Raw genomic sequence first — 16,114 nt, forward strand, 5'->3', positions numbered from 1 at the left:
TAAATGGTAAAACATACCTCAGACATTTGAAAACTTAAAGGAGCATGAGGCTCCTTTAAGAAATGAGACTCATTAGCGCCACCTTCGCCACGGCGGCCGTCGGGGGTACTGCAGCCAGCAGCGAAGCCGGCACGGGATGGTTTGGAACGCTTCATCTGACATTATTACTAGAAAAATTAAAACGTATACTAATTTTTTTCATAAATCCTCCCTCAATCCTGCCTCATGCTCCTTTTAAGATGAGGAAAGAAGAGAAAGAGGAGTTGAAAACAAAAGGAGGCATTGAAAGGGGAATATTTGCTGAAGAAAAAAACATGGCCTTAATACAGCAAGATGAGCAGAAGTGAAGATGATGTCAAAAGAGTAAGATCAGCTGAAGCCAGGAAGATGAGCTAAAGATAAAAAGTTTATCTCCAAAAGAATAAAATCAGCCAAAGAGCAGAGTAAGACCTGAAGACAGGAAGATAAGCTGAAGAGAAGAAGAATAACTTCAAGGCAGCAGGATCAGTTTAAAAAAAGAAGATGAGCAGAAGAGAAATTAATCTGAAGAGCAGCTGAAGAAAGGAACTCGATTGAAGAGGGGAGGATGAGTTGAAGACTTTAGGCAAAGCTCTAGCACACAGGTGTCAAAGTGAATCCCAGAAGGGCCGGTGTCCTGCATGTTTTAGATGTTTCACTGCTTTAACAAACCTGATTCTAATTAATCATCATCACCAGTTTGTCATCAAAGTCTGGATAGTTCTGTTGATGACACAGTCACTTGTATCATGGTGCAATGAAGCAGGGAAACATCTAAAACCTGCAGGGACACCGGCCCTCGAGGAGTGGAGTCCGACACCCCTGCCTAGCAGAATGATCAAATTTAGCAGAATTTAGCAAGTGGCTGAACGACATAAAAGGAATCATTGATAGCTTGATTAGTGTTGATCTTAAATAAAATTGTTGGAATGAATGAAGAAGGTGAAAAATATCTTAAATTAACTTGAAATAACTTAATTTCTTAAAGTAAATTCTACTGCAAATTAAAGAAAAAGCTGAAATCAGGTAAAAATGTGAATGTGGTAAAATGCAGCTCAGACATTCAAAAACTCACATTATGGAAGAAAAAGTCTAAGGGCCTCCATTGGAGTGGCCGACCAAAGTTATGGGCCAATTGCACAACTTTTATATTTTAGCAGTGAGCCTCAAAGGCCACATTGGAGTGTGTGACCCAACTTATATGTATTGGACAACTTTTACATTTTTGGCCCCAAGGGCCCAGCTGACCACATTGTTAACCTCAGGGCCCCACCATTAGAGTGTTTGACCTGATTTATGGCTTAATTGGACAACCTTAATGACAACTAATCTGACAACACAGGTGTGTTTAACCCAATTGGACGGAATTTTTTACATTTTTGGCCCCCAGGGGCCTCCTGTACGCCACAGGCACCCTCAAGGCCCAACGTAGCCTATGTCTCCGAACAACTGGCCGTATTTTCGGTAAAAGGTATTAAAAATTTCTTTCACTGTGAGAGGCGGAGGTCTCTCCTGAACACAATGATGTACGTTTTATGACTGTGGGGGTTCTAATTTGGGATTTAGAGCGAGCTAAAAAGAGTTTAGATCATCTGTGCTGAACAGATGATCTGTCTTGCTCTCCCGTTAAAAATCATAGACAGAATATGGGTGCACTCTGAGCTCTAGGTTTATTTGAAAAAAATGTAAAAGGCCCACACAGGTCATATCACGTGAAAACCAATGAAAATGTCTTTGTATTGATATATAATTTATGGGTGTTGAGTGGAAAGTGTGAATGAGAGAGATTTGTTTCAGAATTTAAAGTTGAGATTTTGGTAGAGTGGATGACATCATCGGTGGTGATGTGAGGGAGATTGTTGTAAAATCATAAAACTTTAATCTGGGAAAATTAAATTTTTTTTTATCTTATCAGAAAATGAAGACAGGCCTGCATTTTGTGTATTATTAGATTAATACATTTATTTTGCATAATATTACATTCAAATCAGTAAATTCACCCATCAGTTCTTACAGGACCTGTAAATCATGACATTAAAACAGTCTGTTTTGTCCTTAGTGTTGTCATGTTACTTTAATGTCACTCTAAATACCCCCAGTGATCAGAAAGCATCGCCGACAGACACCCAACTCCTCACTATCACCATCCATGTTCTTAGTTGGTTATCTGCCTGTCTGTGCTGAGTCCCATGTATAACAATGTGAAAGAAAATATAAAAGAAGTGGGTATTCTGACAATATGCCACTTTTATATAATGAAAAGGTTTAACATAGGATGTATGTAAGATTTTCTAACTGGCTTTTTTGAACTGGAAGCCTTACACAGCCATTTTTCAATATAACAACAAACAATTATCTTGCCTTAAATTTGCATACCTGTAGCAACAGTCTTGAGACAGTCATCCTGTTTCATTTGCCACCTCTTACTTCTGTAGCCTACAGCTACAAAGTGGGCTTGGAAGAAAGACTTGTCCACACTGTGTACTGAGCCATGGCTTGGCAGGAGTGTGAAAATCGAGAAGAGCTTTAGTCAAAATGCCAGTCTACAGATCACTAAAAGCTTTCCACTCAAGGCTTCTCTGGGCTTTTAGAGAGGCTTATGTGGTACTATTGCCAGTGGGTGAATTTTGCACAGAAACAGGGTGCTTGAAACTCCCTAAGAACATAAAAACAAAAGAAAAAACAACTTTTAAGTAACAAAGTTGAAGGATATTTATTTTTTTAAATAAGGAACTCTATTTAATGTGTTCACTGTAAAAGAAAGAAATTCAAGCTTGATTCTGAAATTAAATGTGGTTATTTTGCTTGATACTCACCATTTCTGTTGGATTTCTTATACCTCATGATGACAAAAGTGATTGCAATATTACACTGATCAGTTTACTGTCTATTTTTAGTTTTTACATGAGTTAAGCCTTATTCAGGAATATTTTTTTGCCAAGATATATTTTTTTATTTCGTAAGTTTGTGAGTGCATGAAAAAAGAAGGATGTGGCGTGCAGGGTAGAAGGTCCCAGCAACCTTAGCTTTTTCCATAGCTGAAATGCCTCTTTTTTTCTCCCTCTTTTCCTAAATGACGATGCTTTTCTGTATACTGTGTTGCTGGTAGTTGCAGGACTGGGTAGAATGGTATGAAAACGTATCCTTGCAGTATACTTATGTTTTGGGTAATTATTATTCTAGCACTAGTAGCCTGCATTATCCAAAGAAGGCAGAAGAGACAGTGGGAGAAAGACACTCAGCAGAGCGCCACACACTGGGTTCCGAATCTGAAGGACCGGAGCTTTTGAATGTGGGGCGTTGCTCGACCAATTGAGCTATCTAGTGATTGATGATTATTCTTAAGCTGGGTTGTGTTTCGCTGTGTATTTCTGGACTTGCTTGGAGAAGTAGTACTTTATGGTGCTTTTTTAAAAAGAAGTTCTCACAAGCTGACATGTCCTTTGTGTAAAAGAAAGATCATGGGGCGATGTTTGATCTATAGTTCTTTCCTTTGAATTTGGTCTGTATGAGACTAGGTATTGACACTAAAGGATTATCTAACCCTAAAGTTACTTTGGCTAAATTACACAACGATAGCAAGAAGGAGGTAGAAAAAATACAAATTAAAAGAAAAAATTGGAGGACAGGATTTTCCAGTTAACAAAGAGGAGTTGGCTGTCTTTCAAAAGGACGTGTGGCAGCTAAGAAAGATGAAGCACTTCAGGATTCATTTACATCAGACCTGACAACTCCCTCACATCTCCCCAAGAGCCACACAACTCTGGCTCGGAGATTCCTAAGGAGGGTCCTCCGTCTAGCTCTCTCTCTGTGCTTTGACTTTTCTTTTTCTCCCTCCTTTCTCTTTTTCCTTTTTTTTATTCAGTCCTGCACTCTTTTGCTCTCATGCGCTTGCCAGTCTTCAATCATCCATCATGAAAGTGTCTGCCTGGGCGTCTTAACTATCCTCTGAGAGGCAGACACTTGTCTGGGCCTGCCTTCATCCCCTAAAGGCGTTTTTTTTGACTTGGACTTATTTCCCTCCTCACACCTTTCAACTCTCCTAAAGAGCTGAAAACAAGTGAGAGTGACAGGGCAAGATAAACATGGGGAAGAACGACAAGAAGGGGGATGAGTAGAGGATGTCATCGGCTGATGGACAAAAGAAAGTGAAAATGATAATGACAAATAGATGGTAGAAAAATTTAAATAGGAGACAGAAACTCGGAAAGATGAAGCAAGTGAATGACCTCATGAAGAGGAAAAATGACAAAGTGAGGCAAAACACAGATGAGGATAATGGAACAAACGAGGGGATTCAAGTAAAACAGAATGAGTAACATTTACTGTATCAGTGGTTCCAAGGTATGTTTTCCAAACGTGATATGGAGAGTGCAGTGATGGAAGAAGGTGGGACAGGGCACATTCAAATTTTCTTCTTTTTGGCAGAGAAGTTTGGGCGAGGTGGGGGTGTCCCTCAAATGGAACTATCATTTCTGGGTTTGATGTGAAAAGGAACTGCTCTTGCTTTGACGGTATTGTCAGCCATGCAGTTTTTAATATTCATGGTGCAGATCAGGAAAGGAGAGGGGAGTAGAGAGGAGATTTCTGGTCAAACAGAAAGCTAATTTGCAGTGGAGGCAGTTTAGCCTGAGGCCCTTTCTGCTACTGGGGAAATGAACTGGAAGATTAGCCGAATGTATAATTCACACATGTGTGGTAATACACATGCACAGATATGTAGCCCTGGAGTGGGCATACACTTTTACAAAAACGATGCTTACATGAACACGCAGAGCAAGTGACACTTTCTCCAAGAAGTTATGTGTTCCAGTGAGGTCTTTGCACCTGCATTTTCCCCTTTAGCCATTTCCTGAATGGTATCAAATGTTGTTTTTTGTAATTTATTCAGGCATCCCTCCATATTTGTACCATAAAGTTTTGTATAGCTTTAATACAGGTAATAATAAACAATGATAGTTGTTCTTATCAACACAATCAAATGGAACACCACGCTGAAAGTAGTTTGAAAAAAAATCAGCACTCATTTACTCCTTTTCTTACTGAAGCTGACATAGTTTAGTTGTCATAGTTTTATTCTTTTTATTTGCTTGTTCTGAAACGCCACATGTTCCCCAAAGTGCGGTATGTGTGGTCATCAGAGGCATAAATCTCAATCGCTGTTGTATTCCCAGATCCATGACCGACGGGCAAGTCTTTTTCTTGATGGACTCGAGGAAGACGGAACACCATTTGACACCAAACTTCTGACCAGCGCAATCTCTGATATCAGCGAGGACAGTGCCATGTGGGTGGGCCTTAGCTCTAATGGTAAGAGTTAGTCTTTCTTTAATCTCTTAGGTGTGTAAGTCTCATAGGTTTTAATTAAAAAAGTTGAAAGCTGTATTTGTGGAGTCATTTCAGGTCTTCAGTAGTGCACTATACTTCCTGTATCTGTACTTTAATGTATGTAATAATATATTAAGATGAAATGTAGGTTACTCTCAATAGCAATCATTAGTAATGAGTTAACAGCATTTAAAAACAATTAAAGCCTGAAATGATATTTTTACAGACAAAATCGTCTCTGGGAGTAGAAAAATGTCTTTAGGGTTTATCATGACTGTCTTTAATATGCTGTCAATGACTACTTCACCTTTATTTTGCTTCCAACTATTATCCTGTTTCAGCTTCACAACTGTGATTGATTTGTGGTGCCTGCAAGCCGTTTCAGAGTCAATAGCAGAGAAATTGAGAAAAAAATATGTCTGTTCATATCGAGAGTGATAAACGAGTGTTTTTATTCTCGTTTATCAACCATTGATCCCTAGTTCAGAACAGGTAGCATCTGATCAGCTGAAGATCACATCAGAGGGTTTGATCAATGCAACTGATTGGCTTGGGGCACTGAGAGTGTGTATGCAGGTGTGCGTTTGTGTTTGTGAGAGAGAAAATGGTTGTTGTACCCAGCCCCTGTGCTGAGAATTTCAATAGGATTGATTATGCAAAAGCTAATCAGATATATCGACTGACAAGGAAGCCTGTTTTGGAAACTAGCTAAAAATTATGAATAGGACAAGAAGTTGTCAAGAGAATAACTGTCAATGCACAGCCATAATATTATAGTTAGAAGAACGTAGTGTCGAGGCAGAAACCACTGAACTGCTTTGTGGGTGGTGGTGGGACTTTTTGAGTCACCAGCAACCTTGGCACTTGTTCATTGGTTGTCAAGGCAGAGATGAGCACCTTAAATACACAAATGATTTAGAGCAGGGGTGGGTAGTCTTGGTCCTCAAGGGCCGGTGTCCTGCATGTTTTAGATGTCTCCCTGCTTCATTACACCCTAATACAAATGGCTGTCTTTAACAGACTTGAGCAAACCTTGAGGACAAGCCGATGATGACCATTCATTTGGATCAGTTGTGTTGATGCAAACAAACATCCAAAACATGCAGGACACTGACCCTTGAGGTCCCAGCCCTGTCGTAGAGGATGTAATGGGAACAAACTGTGCAGTGGGGAGTAGGGATGGGCGGTATGGACAAAAAAAATTGATCACGATAATTTCTGGCATTTATCCCGATAACGATAAAAATGACGATAAAAAAAAAATACCAATTGAACTCCACCTTTGTAACTATAAATCTATCTCGCTCTCAGATCCGCCATTTTTGTTACACAAAAACGTATCAACGTATCAATTATCTTTCTTTCTTTCTTTCTTTCTTTCTTTCTTTCTTTCTTTCTTTCTTTCTTTCTTTCTTTCTTTCTTTCTTTCTTTCTTTCTTTCTTTCTTTCTTTCTTTCTTTCTTTCTTTCTTTCTTTCAGGCTCATTTCCTTCCTTCCTTCCTTTTCCCTTCCTTCCTTCTTTCCTCCTGCTCTCTCCTTCCTTCTTCCCTTCCTCTTTTCTCCCTTCCTTCCTTCCTTCCTTCCTTCCTTCCTTCCTTCCTTCCTTCCTTCCTTCCTTCCTTCCTTCCTTCCTTCCTTCCTTCCTTCCTTCCTTCTTTCCCCCCTTCCTTCCTTCCTTCTTTCCTTCCTTCCTTCCTTCCTTCCTTCCTTCCTTCCTTCCTTCCTTCCTTCCTTCCTTCCTTCCTTCCTTCCTTCCTTCCTTCCTTCCTTCCTTCCTTCCTTCCTTCCTTCCTCCCTTCCTTCCTCCTTTCCTTGTTTTCTCCCTTCCTTCTCCCCTTTCCATCCTTCCTTCCTTCCTTCCTTCCTTCCTTCCTTCCTTCCTTCCTTCCTTCCTTCCTTCCTTCCTTCCTTCCTTCCTTCCTTCCTTCCTTCCTTCCTTCCTTCCTTCCTTCACGTACGTTGTGCGTGGATTTAACACAGAACCATAAATCAGCTTTACACAAAAACGTCATCAACGGGAATTTATCGTTTTTACCGCGACATGACAAATTCTTACCGTGGGGAATTTTTTTGACGGTTTATCATGAACGGTAAAATATCGCCCATTCCTAGTGGGGCGTATGTTAATGCAAAGCATTGCCTTCGGTGCCTGTCTAATTTAGCTCCTTATTCAGCTCATTTCAGTCAAAGAAGTCGCATTCCAATCATTATTATAGCCCAATCTCATCACTCCTCATCGATAGATGTAGATATTGAGGGACATATCAACACTGTGGGGTGTACTATATGAAGGACTGCTATGGGTGACCGTGCCGCACGCCGCCAGCTGCATTGTTACAAAAGGAAAATACACCAGCCATTGTAAGGCATTCACAAGACATACAACCAGCCAATGACAGTATATAGCATTGGGAGTAATGAGCAATCAACTTAACAACAAGGAATCGGAGTATAGATGTGACATGTAGCAGTACTGTAAATGTAAAGTGTAAATGTAGATCTAAAGCGGGGTCTCCAGAATGAGAGGTTTCCATTGACATGATGATAAAATGTATTTTATCTAATCGTTTTAAGGCATCTTTCTGGAAATAAAAGCATGTGCTTTGAAGGAAAAAAGAAGTTAACCCAGCAATCAGCATATCTACAGTAGAACAGCAGTCAGGTCATTAAAGTAGTTGAACAGTGGCAAGAGTTATTTTATGATTTTCCTTTGTTACACCACCACAAGATAGATTAAAATATTAAATAATCAAGTTTTTGTGGCCATCTCATTTTGCCACTTCATTTGCCATTTAGGAATTATAGCTATTTTAAGCAAATTACCTTCATTTTAATAGGGTCAAAAGTATTTCGACATATTTGCAAAATGTTACCATCATTTTTAAAGCTTTGATGTAAATCCTTTGCTGTCAGTGACGGAAGGTTGGGGTCCATGTACATCACCAAATTCTGTGTTTCCTCTGGAATTGCTTTGCCAGACCTGCTCAGTTGCTGCTCACCTTCAGTTTTGTTCCGCAGCAGTTGAAAAGTATGCTCTGTTGGGTTGAAATCAGGCAACTTGTTCACCAAAAATATTATTATAGTGTTCAAATAAAGTGCAATATTACATTTCCATAAATCATATCTTCCGTAAGTGACCAATAACTACTGTACATAACTCTTTTAAGTCACTGGTTTTCCTACATTACTACTAAGTTGTAGTGCAGTACCAGGATTACTCAACTGTTCTTAAGCTTTATTAAATTTAGCTGTTTAATTCATGGACTCAACTAACAACATAACTTATATAGTTATGCTTTTTCAAAATACATTAACATTACTTAAATATTGAAATTAAATATTGTCAGCTACGTAAAAGTGACTTCCCAGAGGCAGGTAACTTAACTGATAAAGTAAATCTTGGCCGCTTAAACTTGCAAATATTAGAAGAAAAGTCAACATCATAACACATCAATACATGATGAAACAATAAGTACAGTTAATCTTCTAATGTTATTCATGGGCTGTTTCACTGTGTACTGACCTGAAAAGTATAACAATTAACAAGAACAGCGATCTCACGGAGCAAAGCCATTCATTTCCAAATTGCGTTTTGGGTAAACAGGAGGACAACCTAGGAACAACACCTCCCACAACTAAGGTTCCATTTTACCTTTTGCAGTTCTTTATCCTCAATAAATACAGGAAAGCACTGCTAAATAACACATTAATAGGTCTATGAGAGTTTAATATTATTATACCCTAAATAAGAGGGTTGAAATACTGTATAATATTACCAATTGCAAAGTAGTCTAGGGTTTTTACTAACTCTCTTGTGAATTTATGTTGTTTTTCAGTCTAATAATGGTCTCCTTCACTTGTACTAAGATCTCCTTGGACTTCCTATCGGTAGCTGAAGTCAAACTGCTGCCAAATGTCAATTCAATACCTGACATCCATTGATGATCATCGTGGGTTTTAGAACAATTCGATGCTGGCTATCAACTCCACAGCTTTTATCTGCTTCATTTGTCTTGACTTAGAGTATTGAGGGAATGGACCACACCTGGCCACTTAACGTCTTTCCTGTTACTTGTCCAAATACTCTTCAGTCCCTGAAACTGGAGGTGCTTTGCTTAAGATACCTTAAATCAGGGCTAAACGACTACACTTAGACTGTGGTCTATACAGTACAATGCTTTGTGGCACACTGGCAGTTCTGCATCGGAATGGTTGTAAAATAGACAGAAAAATAAAAGGATGAAGGTTTTGGACTGGCTCAGTCGAAGTCCAGACCTCAACCCAACTGAATTGCTGTGGCAGGACCTTTAACATAACTGTGCATTAGAATGCCCTAAAACTATAATGAGGTGAAGCAATGTTGTTAAGAGGTGCTGGCCATTATTTCTACACAGTGATTTTAAGAGACTGATAAAGTCATACAGAAAAACGATAAATGAAATATATTGCTGCCAAAAGTGTATCTCCAAGCTATTGAATCATGGGTGTACTTGGTATTGCCCACAGGATTTTTTTTTAATTAATTTTTTTTTAGGGGGCTTTTTGTTAAATAAATGATGGCATGGTTAAAAGAAGGTATGTGTCATTGTTTGACTGATTTTGTATTTGCATAGTATAATGACAAATGTTCTTATTTGGCTGTTTTCCCCAAGAGTTACATAGTTAGTAGAGTTATGTAATAATTCCAAAGAAAATGAATCCAGTGTTCATTGTTATACGAGTAATCTGTCACTTCTTTTATATGAGTTTAAACTGCATCTTTGTTAGCACTAAAGATGGACAGCTGTCTTCTCTTAAACTGAAAATATGCAACAAAACATCTCATATTGGAATATTGTTAGAGCAAGACGATGTCTCTTCAAAGTTAGCAAATAATTCAAAAGAAAATTAAACTAATATATTCACATGAAAAAAAACCCCTTTGCTTTTTTTTGTCAAAATTCTAAGCTTAGGTATATGTTGAATATTAAAGTTTCCTGGTCCCCGAGATAAATAACGACGTAATAACAAAACACTCATCGATTACTTATATGATCTTTTTTTATCATTATAGAAACAAATAGGAAAAAAGTGGACAATTGAAATTAAAACACACAGACAGAAGCGAGACCTATAAAAGTGGAAGGAATTAAAGCTTACCTTTCATCATCCCATTAACAATGGGGAGAGTGCTTTTCAGAAGAAGGCATAATCCCTTTTCCACACTCTAAAAAAAATCCTGAGCCACACAACCATACACTGATGAAACGCACTCTTACACCATAACACTCCTTCACACTCTCTGTTTTACATGCATATACCGTATTGTACACTCTACCCAAAACACACACACTTATACTGTGGCTGTGCCAGACACACCAAAGCCTCTCTTGAGTGCAGATACCCAAATGCACACGCATCCTTTCTCTCAAGTACATTTTTGGAACACACATGGTAAATCCTCTGACACACAATTTCACAGAGAAAGCCAGACATGGCAAGGCTTCTGTCAATGCTTAGAGACGTTATCCATTCTGTAAAACTTAGTCAAACTTCAACTTGGTTAGACAGTAGGAAGCTATCTGTGGAACAGTGTTGGTGTTTCAGTATTCCAAATGTGTGTCTGGATATTTTGCCATCATGTTCAGAATACCACACGTTTGGGTTGTTTGAGAATAAATACCGTAAGCTTGTTAAGAGTTGCCTTGAATGTGACAGTGTATAGTGTGAAATGGTTGCATACACACGCACGTATAAATTATATATATATATATATATATATATATATATATATATATATAAATTATAAAATAAAATGTGATGTCATAATAACAACAATAGCAAATGTATCTAACACATTTGCGCAGTATTGTGTACTGTATATTCATATTTTCCCCACATTTATTTATGTTTATTCATAAACATATCATGAAAAGTTATTTATACACAATCGAACCCCCCCCCCCCAAAAAAAAACCTAGATACCAGTGCTCACGTATATGCTTGCATGCACACAAAAAACACACATTACGGCCATGGATTTCTTGATGACTATTTTTTTAAATCGTTCCCTCTATGTGCCTCACCCTAATTCCTACAGTAGTTTTGTTGCTGCTATTTTTGTTTACGGCCTCGCTTCTCTTATCACTATTTATGTGTTCTTTGTTGCTTACATGTAGGCGTTGCAGCAGGCAATGCAAGCTGCCTCCTGCGCTACCCTATATATCAATGGAGGAATATGTTTGTCAGTGACCTTTATGTGGATTTATACAATGTGTTTCAGCTAAAATTTCAGTAATTCTTTTCATAATTAATATGATCAATTATTTGTTATTTATTCAATTAATTGTTGTAAACATAATATACGTCATACCTACACACCCCAGACACACACCAAATGCACATGCAGAAATTAACAGAAGTGAATCGATACTGCTTTCCTGTACTTTCTCTGAGGTGATGGGTCTTTTTTTTTACAATGTCACTTGTTTTGATTGCATACTGTATGTACATGTGTTTGTATATGTATAGATTATAAATGTATATGTATTAATTTTGTATAGCAACATAATCATTAAAACCTGTCCTTCACAGTTGTTTTTAAGCAGAAATCTAGTAAAAGGAGATCATGACTTAGTAATCCTGTTATTGATTTGAAAAAAGCTAAATATTAAGTTTTAAAAAGTCAGAACGTTCTTTTGTTAAATATATCGTATTTATTGGTACCCATTGGAATATTGAGACATTTAATTACCTTTTTTTTTTTCCTTTTTTCTTTCAACAAAATACTGTTGAACAAACATTCTCCTAATGTGGTGATTTCATATTTTTGCCAGGACTTGAAGCAAATACTAAATCTTTAAAAGGAACCTCTATTGCACTTCCATCATCCAAGCCAATGACTTTTCTTTCAGAAGCCTTGCTGCTCTCTTGTGGAGACAAATGAGGACTGTGGCAGATCCTTTTCGGCTTTGTATTGTGAACTTGGCCATTATAGTCAGATGTTGGCTGCCTCACTTGGCTGGTATCAAAAAGCTGATAAGATAATCTACTAAATACTGTGAAATCCTCTCATTCATTGCCTTCAGTGCTAACCCATTAATACCTTCTTTATGGTCTTTTCAACACTCCTTTCATCTCTCCAGGGTCTAATCAGTTCATTGGGCAGATGCAAGACTTCAGATTTTATCCTGCCACTTTGACCAACAGGTGAGTTAAATAGAACGACAGACTTGTAATAAGCACCTACTGCGTGAGAATGAAAGAGGAACCTTAAAGGAAATGAGTGTTTAAGAGAAGATTAGTAAGAACAAGGAAGGGGAACTGTAAGTTTCAAAGCAGAAATCTTTAAACAGTGTATACACACACACACACACACACACACACACACACACACACACACACACACACACACACACACACACACACACACACACACACACACACACACACACACACACACACACAAGCAGATGTGTATATGTGTATATATGTATATGTATACTGTATGTATGTATATATATATATATATATATATATATATATATATATATATATATATATATATATATATATATATATATATTTATGTGTATGACAAGTGTGTGTGCACACAGTATATATTTAAATGTGTACAGACATAGTAGCCTACTATTAATTTCATAGCATGTCATATATATATTAATCTGACGTGATTGTATCTCTGTGATCTATTCAATTAATCTATTGACCTTAATTAGAAGCAGTGCTGTTTGTGGGTCTAAATAAAAGTAAATAACAGATAAATTAGTGCATAGGCGGAGATAAAGAACTCCTACTTTTTAAGTTATCACTTAGACTCCTGTTAAATCTTACAAGTGCCAAGTTGAAGCAAACATGCAGGACAGGAAACATCTAGTACTTGATGTGATAATTTTTTTGAGGGCACAGCAATTGCGATCAAAAACTTTAAAAGTCAAACTTTAATACTTTTTCATTTATTACGGCCTGTTATGATGTTCAACCATGGCAACGGACAAGTTGTTTACAAGCAGGAGCAGCTGATGAAGATATTAAGAAGCCAGATTACATCAAGACCAAAACCCCAAATCACTGTGTAAAACAGGAACAAAGCAGAAAGCCAGAGAGGAAGTTTAAACCCAGCGCTTCCAAATGTGATCATTGGTAATGACCAGTCTCTTGCAAATAAGATGACGAATGCGAATAAGATGAGCTTCAGTGCTGAATAGGACAAATTTTGAGTTTGAGCAATGCAGTATTATGTGCCTTACTGATGTGGACGGAGGTGCATAATATCCGGGACTTCAGAATCTCTCTGCCTGGCCTTCAGATGATACGGGTAGACATAGGCTGCAACCGAAATTGCATACTTCCAACCCTAATGAGTATGCAAAATGAGTATGTGAGATTTTTTAGTGCGTCCGAAACATTAGAACGTACTCAATAGTATGCTCTATCCATACTCATTCCGGAGAAATGTATTAGTGTGGATTGATGGACACTAGCTGAGCAGAAACTTCCCACAATACAATGAAGCAGCGTTTGGTTGCTAAGTGATACGTATATGTCATAAGTATAATATTATGTATAATAATATTATTATATAATATTAATATTATAATATTCGTATATAATAATATTATATAATGTCATCTTGTTTCGGCCAGAATAAACGGGAAAGAGTGGTGCGCTGCTACTGCTGCTGTGACACGTCACTTCCTCCCAACGGCAGGAAGTGACATGTGCGCTCTTAATAGTACGTCCGAATTAATGCACACTACTGATATTTACTCCAAAGTGTGCCGAACTTAAGTATACTTTTTAGTATATACTTTTTAGTATGGCATTTCGGACGCACTGATAGACTTGAAAAGGGTCGGAAAAAGCAAGGACGGTGGAATTGTATTGTTTGTCAAAAGCAGATGGTGTAATCCAAGTCATGCTACTGTGAAACATCGTTTCTGCATCCTGAATATTGAACTATGAAGATGTGAGCTTCTGTCCTACAATTTACCAGTGTTATCGTAGTGGCAGTTTACATCCCGCCACCAGCTGGTGCAGTTCCTGGGTTTGATCGTCATCGGCTCTGCTATTGTTAAGCTACAGACACAACGGCCGAGCACATTCCAAGACGTCACTGGTGATTTCAACCGCATTTCGGCCACATTTCCAACGTTTTTGTCCAATCCCACCAGCGAAAACAAAAACCTTTTTTATACAAATGTTAAACATCCATACAGCTCCTCTGCATGATTTGCTCTCGGCATCCTGTCGGGATAATCTGGTCTTTCTCTCCTCCACCTACAAAGCCATCATCACGAGGCAACCTGTGACCAAAAAGGTATGAGGAGGTAGTCACAGGAAGCAAAAGAAACTGCAGTGGTGTTTTGAGGCTATAGTCTGGGATTCACTCTGTGAGCCATGTGGAAATTACATCCATGTGATGACTGAATGTGTGGCTCATTATATCAATATCTTCCTCACCAGAACAGGCCGTTTACATGCACTAACAGAACGTTGATTTGTTGCCTAAATCTAACCGTTATCAATTCTTTAAAAGCCGTCTATACACCTTTGCTGGGCTGTAGTCAAACCGAAATGAAGCTCTTGAGATTGAGCTGCTAGAACCAGATAATGCGTCCTAATTCGAGTTATTCCGGCATGTATATGCAACCCACGCTTAGCCGAGCTAGTGACTGTCCCGGGACTCCCCCTTCTGGAAGTGACGACACTGTGAAAGCCAGAATATCAACAACACAGTAGGAGAAGAAGAAGTTGAACAACAAAGAACTAACCTAACACCACGAGTGGCGCCACATCGCGGAGTCAAACGCATCTCACTCAATAATCGTTTGTCTTCTCATCCATGAATACTTGGATTTCTCTGTAACTCCAGTTTAATCCTTAGCTAGATTGTTGCCAATAGCTTGATTTAGATGTGCATGTAAGCCCACTGAATTCTGGTTCACCAGAGACCTGAAAGGTTGGAGGACAGAATTATTGAGGTCAGTACAAAAATAACTGAAAGTTAAGATTAGAGACAGCAAGGAGGTGTACAGGAGGAGGCTGGAGAACAAGCTCCAGCAGAAAAAACTTCTTCAGATGAAGATCACAGACTTCAAGCAGAAGGAGGACCAGATAGATGCATGTCTGGACAGAACCAATGAACTGAATACATTATTCAACACGTTCAATTCAGAAACAAGCTCAGCATCCTCCACTCCTGCCCCCACCCAAACACACCCCCATCATTCCCGGACCCACAGCTTCCCTGTCACACCTCAGCTGTCTCATCTTCCACCTCAGTCATGGATCTTGCTGCTGCTCCATCATTGTCTCCCTGTCTGCCCATAGCAGCCAAGTGAAGAAACTGAACAAGAACAAAACCGCAGATCCAGATGGCGTCAGACCCATAGAACTGAAACTCTGTTTGTACCAGCTATGTGGGATTCTGCAGCACATGTTCAACCTTTGCCTTAGCCAGGATAAGGTTCTAGCAATGTGGAAGGCATCCTGCCTTGTTCACGTACCAATCATTTTCTCCTAATGACTATAGCTCTGTAGCCCTAACATCCCACATAATGAAAGTCATGGAGAGACTTTTATTGGCCCACCTGAATAACCAAACAAGCACCTTCCAGGACAAAGTGTTTTTTGCTTATTGTAGTGGGGTCAGAGATGCGTCAATGAACCAACAATCATCTGAACAAAGCAAGCAAGCAGTACTGTGAGGATCATGTTCTTCGATTTCTCCAGTGCATTTAACACCGTCCAGCCTGCAGTACTATGT

The 16,114-nt window shown here is 38.6% G+C and overlaps 1 protein-coding gene across 1 annotated transcript in view; it reads left to right on the forward strand.

Moving 5' to 3' along the window:
* ush2a (Usher syndrome 2A (autosomal recessive, mild)) overlaps positions 1-16,114 on the forward strand; it is a 275,510-nt gene that overhangs the window by 23,076 nt on the left and 236,320 nt on the right. The window contains exons 6-7 of the mRNA XM_061745247.1: positions 5,193-5,328; positions 12,471-12,534. Of these exons, the coding sequence (XP_061601231.1) occupies positions 5,193-5,328; positions 12,471-12,534 (200 nt within the window). The remainder of the gene's footprint in view (positions 1-5,192; positions 5,329-12,470; positions 12,535-16,114) is intronic.

Source organism: Cololabis saira, chromosome 2 (assembly GCF_033807715.1).
Source record: "Cololabis saira isolate AMF1-May2022 chromosome 2, fColSai1.1, whole genome shotgun sequence".
Taxonomy (NCBI): Eukaryota; Metazoa; Chordata; class Actinopteri; order Beloniformes; family Belonidae; genus Cololabis; species Cololabis saira.